The sequence below is a fragment of the Dama dama genome, chromosome 8, assembly GCF_033118175.1.
Source record: "Dama dama isolate Ldn47 chromosome 8, ASM3311817v1, whole genome shotgun sequence".
Lineage (NCBI taxonomy): Eukaryota > Metazoa > Chordata > Mammalia > Artiodactyla > Cervidae > Dama > Dama dama.
The window spans coordinates 22152391-22173217 of record NC_083688.1 but is presented as its reverse complement, the minus strand read 5'-3'; the positions used below and the strand labels follow the sequence as shown (position 1 = coordinate 22173217).

General features: G+C 40.2%; 1 protein-coding gene across 6 annotated transcripts in view; it reads right to left on the bottom strand.

The window, feature by feature from the left end:
* The window catches only part of DOCK10 (dedicator of cytokinesis 10), a 297309-nt gene that overhangs the window by 164452 nt on the left and 112030 nt on the right, over window positions 1–20827 (bottom strand). For all 6 annotated transcript variants that reach the window (XM_061148622.1, XM_061148625.1, XM_061148619.1 and 3 more), the window contains exon 2: window positions 4885–5004. In XM_061148622.1, the coding sequence (XP_061004605.1) occupies window positions 4885–5004 (120 nt within the window). The remainder of the gene's footprint in view (window positions 1–4884; window positions 5005–20827) is intronic.

Genomic DNA, 20827 nt, shown 5'->3' with positions numbered 1-20827 from the left:
AGGTCCATGGCATTATCTGATTGTATTTCCAAAAGCTTCCTTTGAATATATCAAAGCAAGGAAAAGAAGGACACAGGAAGACCAGTCAAAGGCTATTTCTGGGGATACAGGTGAAAAAGGATGATAATGGCTTGGGCCAGCAGTGTACATGGACTAGTGCCTTGGTAAAAAATTATCTGCTTTAAGGGGTATCGAGGACTAGATCAAGCCCTTGTCTCTTGCTATTTCTTCACCACGAGCCTTCTTAATCGACTTTAGTTTTCATCCATATTAGGGCACACACTCCTTAAACACAGGGCTTTGGCTTTCCTTGTCAGTCTCTCTTGTCTAGGAAGTGCTATTCTATATTCAGCGCCTCGTGGGTGCTGAATAAATATTGATTAAACAAACCAAGTGATGAATCATGTCTGCTGCAGTGTGGGTGCTTGGTAACGTGGAAACACAGAAGTGAGCCGGATTCTTCCAGCCATAAGGCACAACCGGAAAGGACATTTGGAAGGAGAGTGGGGAGCTTGGGACTGCTTCCCCTCCTTTCATTCTGAGCCGCCACCTGGGAAGCCCAGAGAATCCTTACCCATTACTCAAGAATGGGCCTGGGAAATGATACCCTAGCCAGGTAAACGGAAGCCTTGCTGTTGCTGAGCTACACCTCTGAATGTGATGCAGGCTGTGGATGGAGCACACAGTGGCAGAGGGCAATTAAGGAAGGGTTTTACACTTTGCGATGCGGGAGACCCCAGTTCAATTCCTGGGTCAGCAAGATCCCTTGGAGAAGGGATAGGCTACCCACTTCAGTGTTCTTGGGCTTCCCCTGTGGCTCAGCTGGTAAAAAATCCGCCTGCAATGCGGGACACCTGGGTCCGATCCCTGGGTTGGGAAGATCCCCTGGAGAAGGGAAAGGCTACCCACTCCAGTATTCTGGCCTGGGGAATTCCATGGACAGTCCATGGAGTCTCAAAGAGTCGGACACAACTAAGCGACTTTCACTTTTCACTTTACACAGAAGGAGAGGAGAAAACCCCCAAAACAAATGAGGTGGTGATGTATAGTGGGGATTCCCAAACTTCTTCTGTAAAGGGTCCGATAGTAAACCCCTTAGGGCCCTCTCTTTCTGTTGCAATTACTGCTCGTACTTGTGGTCAAGTCCTGTCCGACTCTTGCAACCCCATGGACTGTAGCCCGCCAGGTTCCTCTGTCCATGGGATTTTACAGGCAAGAATACAGGAGTGGGTTGCCAGTTCCTCCTCTGGGGAATCCCCCAGACCCAGGGATCAAATCTGCGTCTCCTGCATCGGCAGGTGGATTCTTTACCACTGAGCCCCCCTGGGCTGCACCTCTGTGGTAACTCTGCAGCCATTTCATGAAAGCAGCCACTGACAACAGCTGAATGAAAGGGGGTCGCTGGGTGCAAATAAAACTTTATGGATACCCAAATACAAATTTCATATAATTTTCATGGATGATAAAATATTCTTTTTCTCCCCTTCAACTATTTAACAAAATTCTTTGAAGAAAATACAATAGGGTGCTGTTTTCAAAAAACATAAAAAACATTCTTAGTTATGAGACATGCCAATTTCAGTGGCAGGCCACCCATAAACAATAGTTTGTCAACCCTTAGAGTAGGAAAGCGGGAAAACAATTCATCTGAATATTGTTCAAAAGCCGGCAACTTGATGTAATAGTATTCAACACTATCCTTTTGTTTGTCAAAACACTGCTTCATGCAAATGAAAATTTAGCTGTTTGTCTAATATGATATTTTCTGATAAGAGCATGGCATCCAATGTCTCTTGAGCACCTGCTAATTGCAAGCTATGCTCCCATTTGCACTCCCAGCTTCATCTACACCCTGCTATGTGTGTTCCCTACACAGACCAGATGAGCTTTTAATGACATACACCAGGTCATGTGTTGCTGTTCTTGAAACACTCCAGTGACCTGCCACTTGCCTTTCAGATAAAATGCAAATGTCTTACCTTGTCCTTGCCTAACCTCAACTCTGGTCACTCTCTTGGTCCACCCATACCGCTCTTCAATCTCAGATCTCTCCAGGGCCTTTGCAGCAACTTCTTGCAGCCTGAAACCCTCCTTCCTTTCTCCGCTTTTAGCAGGGCTGGTCTTCCTTGGGAATTCAGACCTCAGCTCAAATGTCAGCTTGTCAGAGGTGCCCTTGAGCATCCAGTCCAGCTTAGTTCTTCCCCTCATTATTTCTATTACTTGGCCCTGTTCATTCTTCACAGAACCCTGGTCTTTATCCAAATTATCTTGCTAATTAATTTATTTACTGTCTTTTTTTTTTTTTGCCTGATTCCTTCTATCAGAAGGCAAGCTTCATTAAAACAAGGTAATTTTTGCCTAATCACTGCTATTTTCCCATTCTGAGATTAATATCTAGCATTTGGTATAACATTTTGTAATTTGTTGAATGAATAAAGGAAGGACATTTTGTGAGAGTGATAGAGTGTTCCATTCAGAACTGTGCTAGTATTTTACCCCAGTTGGGACTGAGGAAGACTGTGTATGACAGGGTAGGAGGGGTTCTGTGGGGGAGGAAGACCATGCTTTGAGAAATGGGTGAGTACCAGATTTTGGAAAATCCCTTGCAAAGCACTTCATTTGGAAGGCAAAGGGGGTGGTCATAGAAGGGTCTTTAGCACGTACAAGATGAAAGAACTCAGTGTATTTATTGAAATGTTTATCTCAGGAAAATAACAAAGTATGTTTCGATATCCTTTGTTTATAGCATTAAGGATAGCGAAGGATGTAATCAGACCAGGCTTTATTTAAATGAATGTGGAAAGATGCCAAAAAATGAATTCAAATTAATGAAATGATACATTGCATCTATATGCCTCTGTGCTTATTTGCTTTGTTGTGTTTAACTCTTTGTGACTCCATGGACTGTAACCTGCCAGGCACCTCTGTCCATGGGGATTCTCCAGGCAAGATACTGGAGTAGGTTGCCATGCCCTCCTCCAGGGGATCTTCCCAACCCAGGGATCAAATCCAGGTCTCCCGCGTTGCAGGCAGATTCTTTACCATCTGAACCACCAGGGAATCCCAAGAATACTGGAGTGTGTGGTCTATCCCTTTGTCAGGGGATCTTCCCAACCCAGGAAATGAACTGGGGTCTCTTGCATTGCAAGCAGATTCTTTTCCAGCTGAGCTACCAGGGAAACCCTCATGCCTCTACTCTCTTTTTTAAAATATATATTTTATATCATTTATTTTGGCCTTGCAGTATGGCATGTGGGATCTTAGTTCCCAGACTAGGGATTAAACCCAAGCCACCTTCAGTGAAAGCACAAAGGTTTGACCACAGGACCGCGATGGAAGTCCCTCAACTCTCTTCTTGAGTTGGGGGAACTTGGAGTACCTTTCGACATATTTCTCAATAACAAAGCTAGGAGAAAAGGGGCTCCCATTTTTGTGTCAATTTTTTGGTGTATGCTGCTTGACAAAAAGAGATTGTTCATCAAAGTTTACCTTTGATCTGAAAAAAAAGGAGGATGTGGAATTAAAAAATGAAACTTGGTTCAACTTTGTGCTAGCAGTTCAGGCCCTGTGGCCTGATCTGACCACGGAAATGAGATTTCTGCCTAAGATAAGTCTCTCTTAAAGGTATCAAATGCTCAAGTGAGAAACATTTAAAAGTCCAAAAAACAGATTGGAAGAGTTTCTTTTTATTGCCTACAAATCTGTCTCTTAAAGGTATCAAATGCTCAAGTGAGAAACATTTAAAAGTCCAAAAAACAGATTGGAAGAGTTTCTTTTTATTGCCTACAAATCTGTCTCCTTTCTCCCATTACTTGGTACTTGGAAGAGAAAATTGTTGACTTCCAGGTAGCTACTTTTTTATTAATCCATGGATAAATGTGAAAAAAACAAACCTTTAGAAGCCAGAAGCCAGGTGTGTCCCAAAGACACGAGAAAGAATGGGGCTTTGAGGCTGCATGAGGAAGTGTCAGACCTGGGACCCCAGCAACTTGTCAGAGGCTTCCAGGGACAATGGCTGTTTCTCAAGGTTACCTTGAAGTTGCCTTTTCATCTACTTTAAGATGATCAGGTTTGTAATGCTTAAGACTACTTTTCTCTTAGGAAAAAAAAAAAAAAGGAAACCTCGCTATCTGCCCATTGAGATCTCTGTTATACAGATATTCACTAAGAATTTAAACACGTTTTAGATGACCAGAGATGGAATGTTTGGGACACCTGGGTGCTCATCATCCATAATTTTACTGTGTGTGTCTCCAAAATGAACCTCCTTTTTATTCATTCACTCCACTACCTTCTGTGTGCCTGTGAGCATTGTCCTAAAGGAGACATGTCTCAGATCACAAACCTTTCCATGAAGATACACTTGCCCACCTTTCCTTGTCCACAACACTCAACAAAGGACAACCAAGATTAAGGGTGAATTTTTTAAAGAATTGTATCTTTATGGCCAGGAGATTCCCACCTCTTCTATTGGCTGGTTTCAGTTGCTTAGAAGCTTTCAGTTACAAATGGCTTAAGGGAGAGAGTGCTCTGTGAGGCCAGGTAAGTGGTGAGAAACCCAGATATTGACAAGGACACAAGTACCCCTGGAGCCAGGCAGCACCCCATGCCCCTCCCATCCCAAGTGGCCACTGTATCACTGAGCCTCTAATCTGCCAACATTAGAAGGCCCTTGGGCACTTTCTATCCTCAGATATAATGATAGTGACATCACTATGATGATAGCGATAGTTCCCTCCGTGATGATGGTGATACAGGATGACCACAGGAAGAAGGCTGAGCTCCCCAAGTCTATAAGGAAAGACAGTGACCCAATACGGGAGGATCTTATATCAACCTGTGGGGCCCTTCTGTACTCGGACGGCTTGAAAAGATAACACTTACTGAAAAGTCATCACTGGGGAAGAACAGGAGATCTCGAAGGGGATCATTCTGATAGGTCTTTTCAAGTTCTTCAATGACAGTTTCATAATCCAAAGGCTCGAGAAGCCGAGGCTTTTCTTGCTGTAGACAAAGAAAACATCACATTAACCAGTGACAGGTAAAATCTTGCTTCTTCTCAACATCTGGTTGGAGTTCATTTCTTAGAACCACCAAAGCTTTGACACAGTGCAGTCCTTCCAGGGGAGTCATGCAGACTCCAGACATCTGGAGCGAAGCCACCAAAGTATTATTTCCAGATCTGAAATAATATGAGATCTTGACATACCTGACATCTCACTCAGTAACGTAAGCTGTTGGCACCAAGCCCCTCATGCACATGGTTTTCAGCCCTGTCACATCCCTGGAGTAGACAGTTGTGTAAACTTGATCTTTGTCAATATGAAGAAAGGCCTTCTGCTTACTCGCTCTAGTATTACGACGATCATCATCATTTTTGGTGAATTAGTTACTTCCTTGAGAGGTCTACTTGGGTCTGTTTCAAAACACTGTCTCCTCGCTAGCAATCAAAGTATTACAGACTATCTTAGTTGTCACTGAAACATGGATCCTATGTCAGGATTAATTGCTTGGCTCTAAGCCTCTTTGCTGATATAGACAGAAGTTTGGGTAATTCTCTAGTAAAATAGAACAACACAATTATTATGGATGCAATGTGGTGAGAATGGAGAAGAGTCTGAAAAAATAGCCAGATAATCTCATCACATTATAGTCCTGAAGCCAAGGGGAAAGCACTTCCCTCAGAGAAGCTGCGCAAGAAATAAATGCCAGTGGGAGGAAGGTGGTTGTTTCATTCTGTGGTTGATGTGTTTATCCCAAACAGAACTCACAAAGTGAGAAATTTGGAGTCCAAAATAAAGAATAAAATATTACAGAAGACCAAGGACACAGTCTGCGTTCCCTTAGCCCTTGGATGAAGCATTCATGCAAACTAAATAAAAAGAGATGATTGGATTATTTGGGGGCTCCTGGAAGCTAGAGTGGTTGCCATGAAATACCCATGCTAAAGTGATCTCATCAGTTCAGTTAAGTGCTCAGTCATGTCCGACTCTTTGTGACCCCATGGATTACAGCATGCAAGGCCTCCCTGTCCATCACCAACTCCTGGGGCCTACTCAAACTCATGTCCATCGAGTTGGTGATGCCATCCAAGCATCTCATCCTCTGTTGCCCCCTTTTCCTCATAAATGAGAAAAAAAAATTTGCTTCACTGGCCATGTCAGTGACATCAACAGACCATTTCCCATCACCCCATGCCTCCCCACTCTGCAAAGCTGCAGATTTAGCTTCAATTTCTAAAGCCTTCTTTGGAAGATCTGTGCTGGTAAAGCTCCAGAAACTGTTACCGATATTTTAATAACTGCTAATGAGCTCCTCAAAGTAGCGGTCAATGTTTTCTCCAAATACAAACAAAACAAAATGTAACACAGTGGACCAACAACAAGAATTTCTATGTGCTTTCTGCATTAAAATCAAACCAAACCCATTCTACAAATGCTTAAGTAAACTGAGGACTATGAAAAGTGAATACTCACTCTGGAAGGGCCCTTCAATTAAGATTGCTGATTTAGCAAATGAAAATACAGAACTCCATGTGGAGTTGGGAGAAAAGAAGAAATTTACTTGCCCAACATAATCTATTTAGTGAAAGATATTTTCAAGTAGAAGGTACAGAGACACTATGGCATGAGGGGTAATTAAAAAAAAAAAAAGTCCTTCTATTATCTTTTCCCTGCCTTTTGATATGAGTATTCTATTATAGACTTATTTTAAGTTCCAATTGCTTATTTTCCCAGGCAAAAATTAATTCCAAGGAGCAGAGATTGATAGCTCAAGAGGCAAATGTAGGCTCCAGATGTGGCTTTTGGCTCACTTATTATATTTTTAGTTCGCTTTGAGTGCCTGAGTAGTGGTATATCATTACAGGTCAGCAATAGTCCTCAATAGCCTATTGCCTCTTACCCTACAATATCGCATTTATCTTTTTCTAACTTTTAATTTAATTTTATTTTTTTTAACTTTTTATTTTATATTGGAGTATATTTGATTAACAACGTCGTGTTAGTTTCAGGTGTTCAGCAAAGTGATTCAGTTAGGTTGTTACATAACATTGAGCAGAGTGCCCTGTGCTATAAATTATAACCTCAATGGTTATCTGTTTTAAACATAGCAGTGTGTATATGTCAATCGCAAACCCCCTAACTATCCTTACTCCCCTGCCCCTTCCCCCTAGTAATCATAAGTACTCTAAGACTTTGAGTCTATATCTGTTTTGTAAATAAGTTCATTTGTATCATAATGTCACATTTATATTGTCAGCTGCCCCAATAAGCCTTCAAGTTTGAAACACCTGGCTTATTCTGGAACTTCTTCCCCCTCCCCCCAATAATGTGTAGGAAATGTAGCAAGTAAAACAAAATGCATTATAGAAGAGTTAGTGTGTTTTATCTCTGCCATCACCTTGGTCGGTTACACCCTGTTTCCTCACTTTCTTCAGATCAAGTGTCTCGTGTCCTTCTACCAACAGCTCAAGATGTGACTACTAACACTTTCTCTTTTCTCTCCCTTTTTCACACCAGCATGAATAGGAGTGTGCAAGTATGGTTTGGTGCACATGGCAATTTATTGGTTAAGGCAAATGACATAAGGATGTTCTAGAAGGTCTTCTACAATCTTGTTCTCATTCCTTTTAATTTTATCTCCCATTAGTAAAAAACTCAAGCATTAATAAACAACCCCATGTCAAGGATACCTTTTAAAGAAGATGATCTTTTTATCTATTATACTAGGGTCCAAACTCTATTCAAAATTAATCCCACCTAAATTAGTACTATAGGAAAACCAAAATTCAAAATCATGGGATATTAATAAGACCATAGGAAAACTAAATCCTAAACTCTTCTTAATATACACAATAAATGGCATTGCCTGTAAGCATCTGTTGGAAGGTATATTTTTACTTATTCATTTCAGGCTCTGACATGCCAGACAATTAATGAATGACATTATTAAACCTTCCCTGTTTAAAGCATTGCACTGAGCTTGTCCTGACTTGGGGCTGCAAAGCCTAGCAGCTCTGCTTCATATAATTTATCAAGTTTTGGACTCTGAGGGATAAGTAAAATCCTATCTTTCCAGTGAATGTGTTAAATGGTGTGTAATATTCAAGATGTTTAATGTTCCATTATTTGGAATATATGAAGTTTACACATAAAAATAACCCTGATACCTTCCATAGTACCTAAAGCCTGGGATTTGGTGATATCTGCCAAGGATGCTTTCTGCATCTGTGATGGTGAGAATCCAGGTTACGCAACCAGTAGTTCTCTCTGGAGCAAGAGAGCTGTTGGTTCTGTGTTTTGGTCAAAGAGACAGATGTATACAAGGATGATGGGATCAGTTAATTTCTCACTACTGCTCCTTACAGAGACGTTGAGTGAAACTGGGAACTGAGCAGCATAGATTTACAGCTTTACAGCGGTTGGGTTGTCCCTCCTGAATTTAATGTGCTTCTTGCTTTTGGAAATGCACCAGCTGGGAGAAGGTGTGTGCCAAGATTACTCTGAATTGGATTGGATTTTTATAGCACTTTTTACTCTTACTCTTTTCCTCTCAGATGAGTAATGAATTTCATTAGCTGTTCTAAAAATCACTCGAGGCATGGGAAAAGGCACCCACCAGTGCCCATTATTATGTGGCAGAGTGGTGCTGTATCGCCGTGGGAATAGGGCTATTCTCCTGATATGGTTTGAAGACATTTGTTTGATCTACCCCCTCCAAACCCACAGCTCTCTTCCAATTCGCCTTCACAGCAGAAGAATGGGCTCCTGTCATGAAAACAAATGCTTTCTTCCCTGCTCCTTATTCCACAACTTCTCATGGAACAACAGCCCAAGTTTAAGCCTTGCAGTTGGTAAACCTGCCATCTTGGTAACAACCAAGGCTGCCAGGAGCTGTTTACTGGTCCAAGTAAGCACTGTCCATGCTTTAGCTAAAAATTCTAATTTCAGGAACACAGTGTTCCATCACAAAGATCTGAATTATTTTCATAATTATAATTCAAAATCAAATGAGTATAGAAGTACTTAGACACTGAGGATCTAAGCATTTGAAGTATGTAATGCATATTCCATCACAAAGATCTGAATTATTTTCATAATTATAATTCAAAATCAAATGAGTATAGAAGTACTTAGACACTGAGGATCTAAGCATTTGAAGTATGTAATGCATAAAAAATCCAGTAACTTAATGTTCGACCTAGACCTTTCTCCATAATCTAAGAAAGAACCTAGACCACCCAGCTTTGTTTTAGGGAGATATGAATATATGTTTTCCATGCTGAGATGCAACAGAGAGTGTCACATGCATTCCAGAACCAGAATTTCAGTGCTCCTAGTCCTGGCATTGAAACTTACTGGCTATGGAATTTGGGACACGTTTTTTTTAGTTAGATTAACTGTCAGTCCTGAAGGAAGTCAACCCTGAATACTCATCAGAAGGACTGATGCTGAAGCTGAAGCTCCAATACTTTGGCCACCTGATGTGAAGAGCCAACTCATTAGAAAAGACCCTGATGCTGGAAAGATGGAAGGCAGGAGAAAAAGGGGGTGGCAAAGGATGAGATGGTTGGATGGCATCACTGACTCAATGGACATAAGTTTGAGCAAACTTTGGGAGACAGTGAAGGACAGAGAAGACTGGTGTGCAGTCTGTGGGGTCCCAAAGAGTTGGACACGACTGAGTGATTGAACAACATCATCAGACTGTACCTCTAGTTTCCCAACCTGTAAAACGGACCTTTTAGTAGGAGCTGCATCGTAAGATTAAATGAGGTAATATTTGCTATGCTCTTAGAACAACACTATACCCATAGTACTTATTACATAAGTGTTGAGTAGATAAAGGCCATGAGTTTTAAATTTTCACTAGTCATAGATTTAAAGCACTTTTGTAAATTTAATGGATACAGAGAGCAAATAGTAGGTATTCAATAAACATATGTTGAATAAATAAGTTTTCATGATTTCATCTAGGACATTAATTTTAAAGAAATAGTCACACATATAATCTAAGATGAAACAAGACTATCTTTGCAATATTTCCTTTGTAACAAGACAGAGAAAATACATTTGCCTTAATCAAAGAGGGCTAAGAAAGGCAGGCAGGCTGGTGGAGGCTCTATCTAAAAAGACATTGAAAATAGGATAGGAGTTGGAAAAAAAAATCAATGAGTAACTGTGTGGTACATGCCATGAGCCATGATTCCCCCTTGTAACTTTTCAAATATTCAGTAAAGGTAGTTAAGTCACAACATTTTGCACGTGATTGGCTTTCGTGGGAGAATGTGAGGAGGCTGGAGTCCATGTTCAATATGGCATTGCTGCAAAAGGAAAGACAGTGAAAGGAGGTCACACTTATCCTGACAATGGTTCTAGATTCTCACATACCGTGACATTAGAATTTGGGTTCAGAACACCTAGATCTTTGACAGGTGATAAAATCTGAAGGCCAAGGACAGCTAAAAATGTGAAACAATAAATTATTAAAGGTAAGGAATGACTAGAAAATTACAGCACATCCATTCTAAGAAAAAATATATATGCTTGTTAAAACAAGCAAAATTTCTCATGCATTGTTTCTAAGTAAAAGTGGGATTAAATACTGCACACTGAATAACTGCACAAGATTTTAAAAATTTAGAGGAAAAAAAACTAGAAATATATCTCCATATGTTATCAATTCTATTTAGATGGGAATTTAGGATTTTGCTATTTTGAGTTTTTGCATTTTCCAAATTTTCTTTAATGACCATTTGTTTCATCGTGGTGAAAATGAACTTGGTCTTTCAACACTCTCATGCTTCTGTGAAAACACTGGGGAGTTGCTTGGTTTTAAAAGTGTTTATCCTTTGAAAATCCACCAAAGAGGGAAACTAGAAAAGTGGATGAAGTTGAACCACTAACAACTTCAAGTAATTAAAAAAAGAGAGATAAAACACTGGTGATAGGAGACCAGGGAAAATAATTACAGATTATGTATGTGCTTCTAGAAGCTAATGTCAGCAAGAAAGGGAAAAACAATTAGCAATTTATTATCGAAAGTATTTTGAGCTCTGTAGGGAACTGTAAACACCTGGTAAGTTTCTTAAACAGTTCTGTGCATTGGACCCCCTTGTAAAGGATCAGAAGTCAGAATCTCTAGTTGGAAGCCCAGGGTCTTTTACCTCCCAGCTAAGTAACTTGGACAGTCATTTAAATTGAGACTTAGTGAGACTGACTCAAATCAAAGAGCAACTTCCTGCTTTTGGCAGTGTTGTTAAAAAGATCAAAGAGACGAAATATGTGAGGGTGTTAAGGGAACCACCAATGCCAGGCAAATACAGATTTCTCTTTACTCAAAAACGATTGAAAAGAACCACACACGTTTACCCCAAAATATATCTTAACATCAAGTCAAACCAACCAAACCAACGATACTAAATTTTTCATGTGCTAGAAACTGTCCTACATGCTTTTAATGTTTATTATCTAAATTTCCTTTAGAAACAAACAATCCTTGATATTTAGTGATTCTATTGGAAGCAAAAGAAGTAATAACATAAGGGAAAGCACTGAAATTAAAAATAGGGCTGTGTCTCCTCTGTGTATAGTATCTTCTGAATCAAGTCAGGCTGCCCTATGCTCAGTAAGAAGAAAGGCAATCTACCTAATTATGTATATCAGCAAATGAAAGTGACTTTGAAATTTTGCCTTTTATTTTCCTTGAGAAATCAGCCTAGAAAAAATTTTCTTGTATTTATATTTTCAGATCAAAAGGAAAAGATTAAATTTAGGATTAGTTTAGCATTAAACTCATTAGCTTTGCCAAGACAAATATCTAGACAACAATCAAAGTTAGAATTTCTTTCTGGAGCTCTAACCTACACGAATGTCAAGATAAATATCTAGACAACAATCAAAGTTAGAAATTCTTTCTGGAGCTCTAACCTACATGCATGTCAAGATAAATATCTAGACAACAATCAAAGTTAGAATTTCTTTCTGGAGTTCTAACCTACATACATGCAAGTCAAGTTTGCTAGCAACAGAGAATTAACAGGATGGCTAAGGGTTTGAAATGGGTCTGATGGGATGAGAAATGGAGAACAGTCTCCATAGCAAACACCTTGAGTTTGGGGCCACATATTTGTGCTGTTTAGTGTAATTAGGGAGCCAAACCTTGGTTACTCACATTAGGGTTACTCTAGTTTGTTGATCTAAACTAGTTGCTTGGTTTTGCTTTTCAAAAAAATCTTATCTTTTCAAGAAACATTATTATGCAAAGAGATTTTCCCCCTACCTTTGAGATACTTCATATATTTTCTGTGACATGCAGTACCTCCTGTGATGTTAGTCTAGACTTCCTCTATTTTCCTTGATCACCCCTGTTACTTTCAGATATCCGGATCTTTATTCTAATTTGAGTATTTATAACAGAATTAATTCTATATCTGAATGTCTTTGTCAGCTGACAAAACTATTCATCCTGGCTAGTGACCCAGAAAAACAAATAAAAACAGGATTTACTTCAGGACCAATACAGAAGCCTATTGTAGGGCATGAGATGCAAATGAACATTGTCTTCACATTCTGACACATAGACAAATAGCTAAGGGTGAGGATCCACAGGGTCTTTATAGACAGACCTTGAAAAAATAAAAAAACAAAAAAAACTAACCAATCTCCATGTCGCCAAAACAAACTAGAAACAACACAGCTGTTAATTAATTTCAGTGTTATCAAGATAACGGATTACATTTCTTAAAGGAAATAAAAGATATAAATGACACATGGATTCGTTAGATCTTAAGTTCATCAGGACCCTTTGGCCTTTGTGTAACTGGAATGGAACCAACTTCCACACTATTTGTGTTTAAAACAAACAAGAAAATTGCAGAGAGCGTGTACAGCTGGATCCATGGCCACATCTGTCAGCCTGTGGTTGTGTGACAGATTTAATTCAGCCTTTCATCAAAGGGAGTTCCACCAGACAACCTCTCAAATGTCTGAGTTTCAGAAAGCAAGACTAGCTCTTCTTATGGAACAGGAAATGATTAAGTAAGGAATAAGGCATCTTATGCTGACCCTTTAACCTTTTCTCTGTCTTCAAGCACACAGTTTCGTGAGAATGGAAAAACACCAGCTAACTCAAAGTTAAGAACTGTACAGCTGGGCAAACTCAGATTAAGCTGAATTTGGAAATGGTTCCCTTGGTAACAAAAATGGACAGAGACCTCAGAAGAAATCAGCCAGTAGCAACTCTTTAAATGTCCTGGTCCACTTCAGTGAAATAAATCAGGTTAAACTTGTTGTTGGCAAATAGGATGATTATAATCATATTATTCAACACAATTTTCTGTGTTAGAAAAAATTTTCCTGTCAGTTTTTTATAGTTAGAAAAATCAGGATATTCTATTCTGTGCTTAGTTGCTCAGTTATGTCTGACTCTTTGTGACTCCGTGGACTGCAGCCTGCCAGGCTCCTCTGCCCACGGGGATTCTCCAGGCAAGAACACTGGAGTGGGTTGCCATGCCTTCCTCCAGGGGATCTTCCCAACCCAGGGACTGAATCCAGGTCTCCTGCATTTCAGGTGGATTCTTTATTGTCTGAGCCACCAGGAAGCCCTACAGTTAGAAAATCAGGATGTTCTATTTTATTAACTCATAAATTCATTAGGAAAATCAAGGAACTGAAGAGATTTATAGGATCTATGATGGAAGGTATACTTTCAAATTGAATTTAAATCTTCTCAGTCTTATGTTTTTAAGGTAATTTGACCACATATACCTCTTAGCATGTCAAAATTCATTCATTTTTGTTTAGCAAATGAAAAAAAGAAAAGTGGCTGCATCTTCACCTAACACTGGTACTTGCAAAGAAGTAGAAAATATTCAAGAAGATCTAAATCAAATTAAATTACATGTCTCACTTAGCTTTCTAGAAACACTTGAAAGATAATAAATATCATTAAAAATACATCATAGCCCAATTACAAGTATTCCTGACACCAGGGAAATTAATGTCTTTGAGCTAACTGACCAGATTTTTAGATTAATTTACATGAAGTCAGTGATGAAAGCTGCCATCAGCTGAAACTCTGACACTATTTTAGTACTGTAACAGTCACACAAATAAACTAACAGATCAAATGTGAGAGGTATGTGGGTATGTGTGTGTGTACATAAACACATATACATGAATGTAAATACTTAATAACACGAATTATATACTTTTAATACATTTTTCCCATAATGATAGTCAGCTCATTCTTTTATTTCCTTTCTTAACCTTTGGCTACTTCAAACTGAACATGCAGAGTGGACATTTGCTGTTTTTTTGACCTAAGTCAGAAGGTAAACAATCTGCCTGCCAGACGGGAAACCCTGGGTTGAGAAGATCCCCTGGAGAAGGAAAGGGCAACCCACTCCAGTATTCTTGCCTGGAGAATTCCAAGGACAGAGGAGCCTGGTGGGCTATAGTTCATAGGGTAGGAAAGAGTCAGACAGGACTAAATGACTAACACACACACACACACATATCCATCCTGCTTTCTTTTAGTATCAGCATGTAAATTTCCTTCTGAGGACTTACTTCTTTCTCCTTCTGTGTAAAGAGCAGCATTGGTGGGTGTGATAATTAAAAGGGTCCTGCTTTTCTGTGGTCAAGGACATGTGACCCCAGCCCATTAAAATCTTCCCTCCAGAACTCTGAATTGTGAAGGAGAGATGCCAAAATCTCACAGGGCAGTCCATTAATCCCAAACACCAAGACCGCTCCTGTTTCCCACTGCCCTGAGCTGCTAAGTCCATTCCTGTTCTTGGCCAGCCTGTCCCTTCATTCTTCCTTCTGTTCCCTTCTCTGGATATATTTGTTTACCAGGGAAGATTTCTCCTACTTGCAATTAAAGAAACCTAAAATGAAATAATACAAGAAGTAGCACCTACAGTAGTAGGACTACTGTTTGCTCAACTTACCTTTGTTTGGAATTGAATCATCTTAAAGGAGAACCTCTCCTATAGTCAATGACTTCTTGAAGTCCAGAATGTAGGTTTAATAAACTCATGTATTACTAAAGAAGTCTCATGTCATCTTACTCTATAAAAAATACATCAGACATCACACATGATGAGAATGAGCGACAAATACCTTCTTGGCTTTCCAAGGTGATAAATTCAGTAAAATTTTCATCTCTAATTTTCTACTAAGCATAATCCATTTTAATCATCCCTCTCCTAGTTACCAGAGCAACCGGGACCAAAAAATGTTTATATTCACATTTTCTTTCAGTGCTGACACTCACAAACTATAATTTTTTCTCTATAGGAGGTGCCAGATTGCACTGGAAGTTGTGTTACAGATAACCGACTAGGTGCCTTTGAGCTATTGCTGGCCTCGTATCACCTTCCTTCTTTCTGCCATTTTCATCTTAAAACATTTGCTGTATTAAAACCAATTCATATATTTTTACTTGTAGAAATAACATCTGCACACTGAACAATTTAATACTAGTAGTAACTTTAAACACTACCATTTAAAAATCATTTACCCCATGTACGCTAATGGGTAGCTCAGGTGGTAAAGAATCTGCCTGGAATGCAGGAGACACTGGTTCGATTTCTGGGTTGGGAGTTCCCCTAGAGAAGGAATAGGCTTCCCACTCCTATTCTTGGGCTTCCCTGGTGGCTCAGAAGAATCTTCCTAGAATGCAAGAGACCTGGGTTCGATCTCTGGGTTGGGAAGATCCCCTGGAGGAGGGCATGGCAACCCCCTCCAGTATTCTTGCCTAGAGAATCCCCATGGACAGAGGAGCCTGGCTGGCTACAGTCCATGTGGTCACAGAGTTGGACGTGATGAGGCACAGCACACATGCTCATGATGGCTTTTATTTTTCCTACTATTATTGTCATGATCAAGCAGAAAGGCCTATCATAAGTATTTAACACTTTCTCTCATTCAATATTCCTATCAAGCCTAGAAGAGATGGCGGGGAGGGGGTGATTTTTCAGGAAAACTAACCAGCTGATAAGAGAGCTGGACCTTTCAGTTTCACTTCCTTGACCACTGGGAGATCAAGAAGGATTTGAGGTTGAATCAATATCTAATAGTCAATGACTTAATCAATCATGTCTATGTCATGAAGCTTTTATGAAAACCCCAAAGGACGGGGTTTGGAGAACTTCTGGGTTGGTGAGCACATGGAGGTCTGGGGGAGATTGGTCCTCTTTTCCTATACCCTGCTCTAAGTATCTCTTCCATCTGGCTGTTCCTGAGTTATATCCTTTTATACTAAACCCATGATCTAGTGAGCAAAATGATTCTCTGAGTTCTGTGACCTGCTTTAGCAAATTAGTCAATTCCAAGAAGGGATCATGGGAACCTGTGATTTACAGCCAGTGGATCACAAGGACAGGTAACAACCTGGATTCGCAACTGGTGTCTGAAGTTCAAGGAGTGGGTGGTTGGAACCTCCAAAGTAAAGTGGGTTGGTCAGAAGCACAGGCAATTAATCTAGACTTACGGCTGGCATCTGATGTGGGATGTGGGGGCTGCCTTGGAGGTCTGAGCTCTTAACATGTGAGATCTGATGCAATCTCTAGGTAGATAGTGTTAGAGCTGGGTTAAATTTAGGACACCCAGCTGGTGATGAGGCAAGGAGATAGATGAGTCCCAGGCTGAGCAGCTGGAGTTCCTCCCCTGTGGACACAGACTCCAAAATAGGAGGGAGGAGAAGCTGAGTCCTCCCAGATAAGAGATCAAAGACCACACATTCCTCATTCTTGAAGTCAAGGAGATCTTCCCAACCACACATGCACAGAAAGTCTCCTCGGACATCAAAAGGAGGGGGTGTCACCCCATAGTAGGTGATGTCAACCTTCCCATAGGCCTCTTTGCTGGAATTTATCTTGGCTAAGAGATATGCGTGCACATCTGGGAGAACCCAGAGATACATCAAACACAGACTCAGGACCAAGCAAAGCAAGATGATTGGCCAGAGAAAACCAGGAAGAAATGCCCCATAGAAGTGATTAAACTACCATGAGGGCATGATCCTTCCTCTGACCCTACTTGTATGGTCTCCACAAGTACTGTACTCTTTTCTTCTCTTAATAAACACTTTACTTATTTCACTACTTTTTGTCTCTATGTGGAAATTCAGGGCCAGGGCCTAGCCATTGTCTATCTGTCCTCGTAGTTTAGTGGCTAGGATTTTGAGCTCACACTGCCTCAGGCTGACTTCAGTCTCTGGTTGGGAACTGAAATCCTGCTTCAAGCCACAGAAGGTCAAGGCCACTTGAGATCAGTGTTGCAGAAAATTTCTTGGTGTGGGGGAAAACCGCAACACATTCGGTGACTAGAAGCATCAGAAATGCAGTGTTCTGTGTGAGCAGTAAAAGAGACACAGAAGAGAAAGAAAGGCAGTAAACTGAGTTTTTTCCACTGAGAATGCTAGGTAACATTTGTGTCAGAAATCACAGCGGAAACTGCCACCAACTGAGGGAACCTCTGTTTTAAGAAAGTTTTGTACTGCTGTCATTAGGGAAATTAAAGAGTTTTGGGGGATCATGGTATTACTTCCTGTCCACTGTACCCTCCCCCCCTGCCCCCTGCCCCAACAAACGGTCCACTTCCTGATCAGCTAGTTGTAAAGAGCATCGTTATGAAGTCAAGCTTTGCCCTGTTTGGCAGTTCTCTACTTGGTCTCTCTCTGGATTTCACTCATCTCCCTCTCCCGGCACTCAGCCTTGAGGAAAGTAAGGGCATTTTTGGTTCAGTTGCAGGTACTAATCCTAAGTCCATCTTAAAAGCATCCTCTCTGCATCTCTGCGGCACCTGAGCTAGCTGTTCCCCATCGCTGCCGCCACAGGCAGAGTCCTCAGATCCAGTTTCAACTTACACTTCTCCATTTCCATGGTCTGGGTTGAATTCAGATCCCCCGTTTAGTCCTGTTTCATGGCTTCCTTCTGCCTTGTCCATTTATAGCATTCATCCCTGCTTTATGCTGTATTTCAACCCTGATTCAGTCTCATTTCATCATTTCCTGGAACCATCCTCTTGGTTTCTGGGTCTCCATCCCATGCTTCCTTTCAGCTAACTGGTTCATTATAAAATAGGCCCAAGAGGTAACAGTGAATGTTTGTATAAAAAAGTATCAGTAAGTAAGGCAACACAGATGATCAGGGAGAAGCTGTCCACATTAACGTGGAAGAGTAAAGATAAAAAGCAGACTTGAAAGACAATAGGACAAAATGTAATAACATGACATATGTGGGAGATACATTAAAGTCATTCAGATTACTTCCTTTGTAGCTTTCTACAATTTCAATTTTCTATTAAAGTGCTAACAGGCTACATGACTGCTAAGCGACTAAAGAGGAGGAGAAATTGTCATTTGTAGCTCAAATTTTCCAAACACTTGGAAATCCTGCAGATTAATTAACCACAAGCCAGTAACAAAGTAAAAATAATAACTCACATTTACTTAAATGAATTTCACGTTTTTCTGGTAGTACAGATGATTGATATCATAACTCAACTTAATAGTACACTTAATCCAGATTAGGACATGAAACTTAGGAAGTTACCTTTTTATTAACTTTCATTCTATGCACCAGAGATCATACTGAGTGATTGGATAAAAAAAGAAAAATAAAAATAGAAAGGCAGTTAAAGAGAAAAACTTCAACTACAGAACACCAAACAGACTTCAAAAATTAAGGGAAGTAGTTCTACTTGATGATCTAACAAGTAAGTTTCATTTTCCTCAAACTTCTCTTTTAATGCTATTGCACTGTCTCATATTGTATATTGTCTGTGATAAGTGGTTTAAACATGGAAAGCGATTTCTTAGACAAGATAGTTGAAAACTGGATTGATAAGGGAAGCTTCCAAAACAATTAAAAATTTCAACAGAGTTAAATAAACAGCTTTAAACAGCATTTGAGGAAAAAGAAACAAACAAAACTGTTAGCCTAGATCATGAGAATATAAAGTTTGAGTTGTACACCATTGAGGAAGTCATAGACTTCCAGTTAAGTATTCTAGACTACTGTGATTCCTGGGCTGGACAGATCCGCTGGAGATATTCTGGCCTAGAGAATTCCGTGGACTTAGTCCATGGGGTCACAAAGAGTAGGACACAACTGAGCGACTTTCAAAAAAAGAAACCAAAGGATTTGTGGAATTCAAAATACACATGATCATTATAAAACTGCAATCTATGATAATTATTTCCAGTGATCATTATTTCTCCTTTCATAACAATATATGAGTATATCTAAAAATTCAAAAGAAATCATTTTATTCTCTGACCTAACTGTAAGCCTTATGTTCATTTGTTGGGCACTCTGATGTTTGAATTGCTTCTTCCTTACCACCTATCAAGTCATCTCAGAAGCTGGTCTAGAAATGTTGGTTTAACTTTTAAAAAGCTCAGATGAGTGTGCTGTGGAAAGTCCAATCTGGTTTTGGGTGGGTTTCAGCTAAGCTGGGCTATGGTGAGGGTGGGGTGGGAAATGGTATTTCAAAGAAAACCCCCACTGACACATAGAATGATGTCAGAGCCCCCCCTCAACACCAGCAATTCAGAATTTTGTCTACTGAGTGACTCTGTCACTGAAAAAGGGTCCTGGAAGGAAGGAGTCACCAACAGTCCAGTGGCTTCAATGTTTCAATTTCTGAAAAAAACAGTCTCACTCTGCAATTATATCCCCCCCTTCCCTAGCCCTTGATATTTTACTTGGTTTTATTAGTAACCCACAACACTTGCAGCTCATAATTTTTCACAGTGTTCAAACCATGTTCAGAATACATAAGATCCAAATGAATTCCAATAAAAAATCTTAAGACAGGGCAGGTATCATTAGGAACATTTTATGAAAGGGGCAACCAGGCAGGGCTCAGAATGATTTAAGTAAACTGCCCAAGGTCACCTGAATGGTGGGTGACAGTCAGAATGACCCCCTAGCCCTCTAATTATATGCTTCACTTTCTTGGAGTCTCTCTCTCTCTTTTTTTTTTCCAAAATGAAAGCCAAGTCCCAGGATAATACTACAATCCCCTACTCAATAGAAGAGACAAGCTGTGAAAGAAGATATGCCTATCTTAGGAGGACCAAAAGCAGGCAACAGCATCAGGGAGTCCCCAGCGCCTTCCACAGAAGAAAGCTAATCACTATATGAATGATCTTAATTAAATGTGAATGCACAGCTACTGAATGCTGTGGGAAAACACACCATCCTTACTGGCTGCTTTCCCCATACTTTTCAGTAGCAATACCTTCCAATTCAATTAAGATAACTCATGGAGTGATTAGTTTCATTATATGGGAGACATCTGGGACTGTCCTAACGTCAAATCCTGTTCTCTTGTGGTCTCTGTAAGATAGACACATTCTTCTCCTGTGTGTTATCTCTTCCAGTGGACACAAGAAGTAAGTCTTGTGGTGACATAACCTTAGGACTTTTAAATTTCACTGAGAGATAGGCAGCTAGGAAACCACATTTTTTGGATTGGTCTGAAGGTTAACATAATCTCAAGGCAAACAAGTTTCCAAACACTTATCCTCTTTAACAGGCTAATGGTAAACAACTGATGAGGCTTTTATGGGGCCAGTGGAGACGTCACAACTGAGCATCCTTTGGGGTCAGTGGGGACCAAGAGGTTAGAGTCTGAACTCAGCATAGTCTCCTTAGGAAACACTGAGTGGAAAGACCTGGGCACATCCGATGGGAACAGGTCAAAGGGGTCATTTGCCCATGTTTGCCAATGGGAGACCTGTACTACTAAGATCCTGAGATAGAATCAGCAAGGCATCAACGCTCTGAGCCAAATCTCCAAGTAAACTC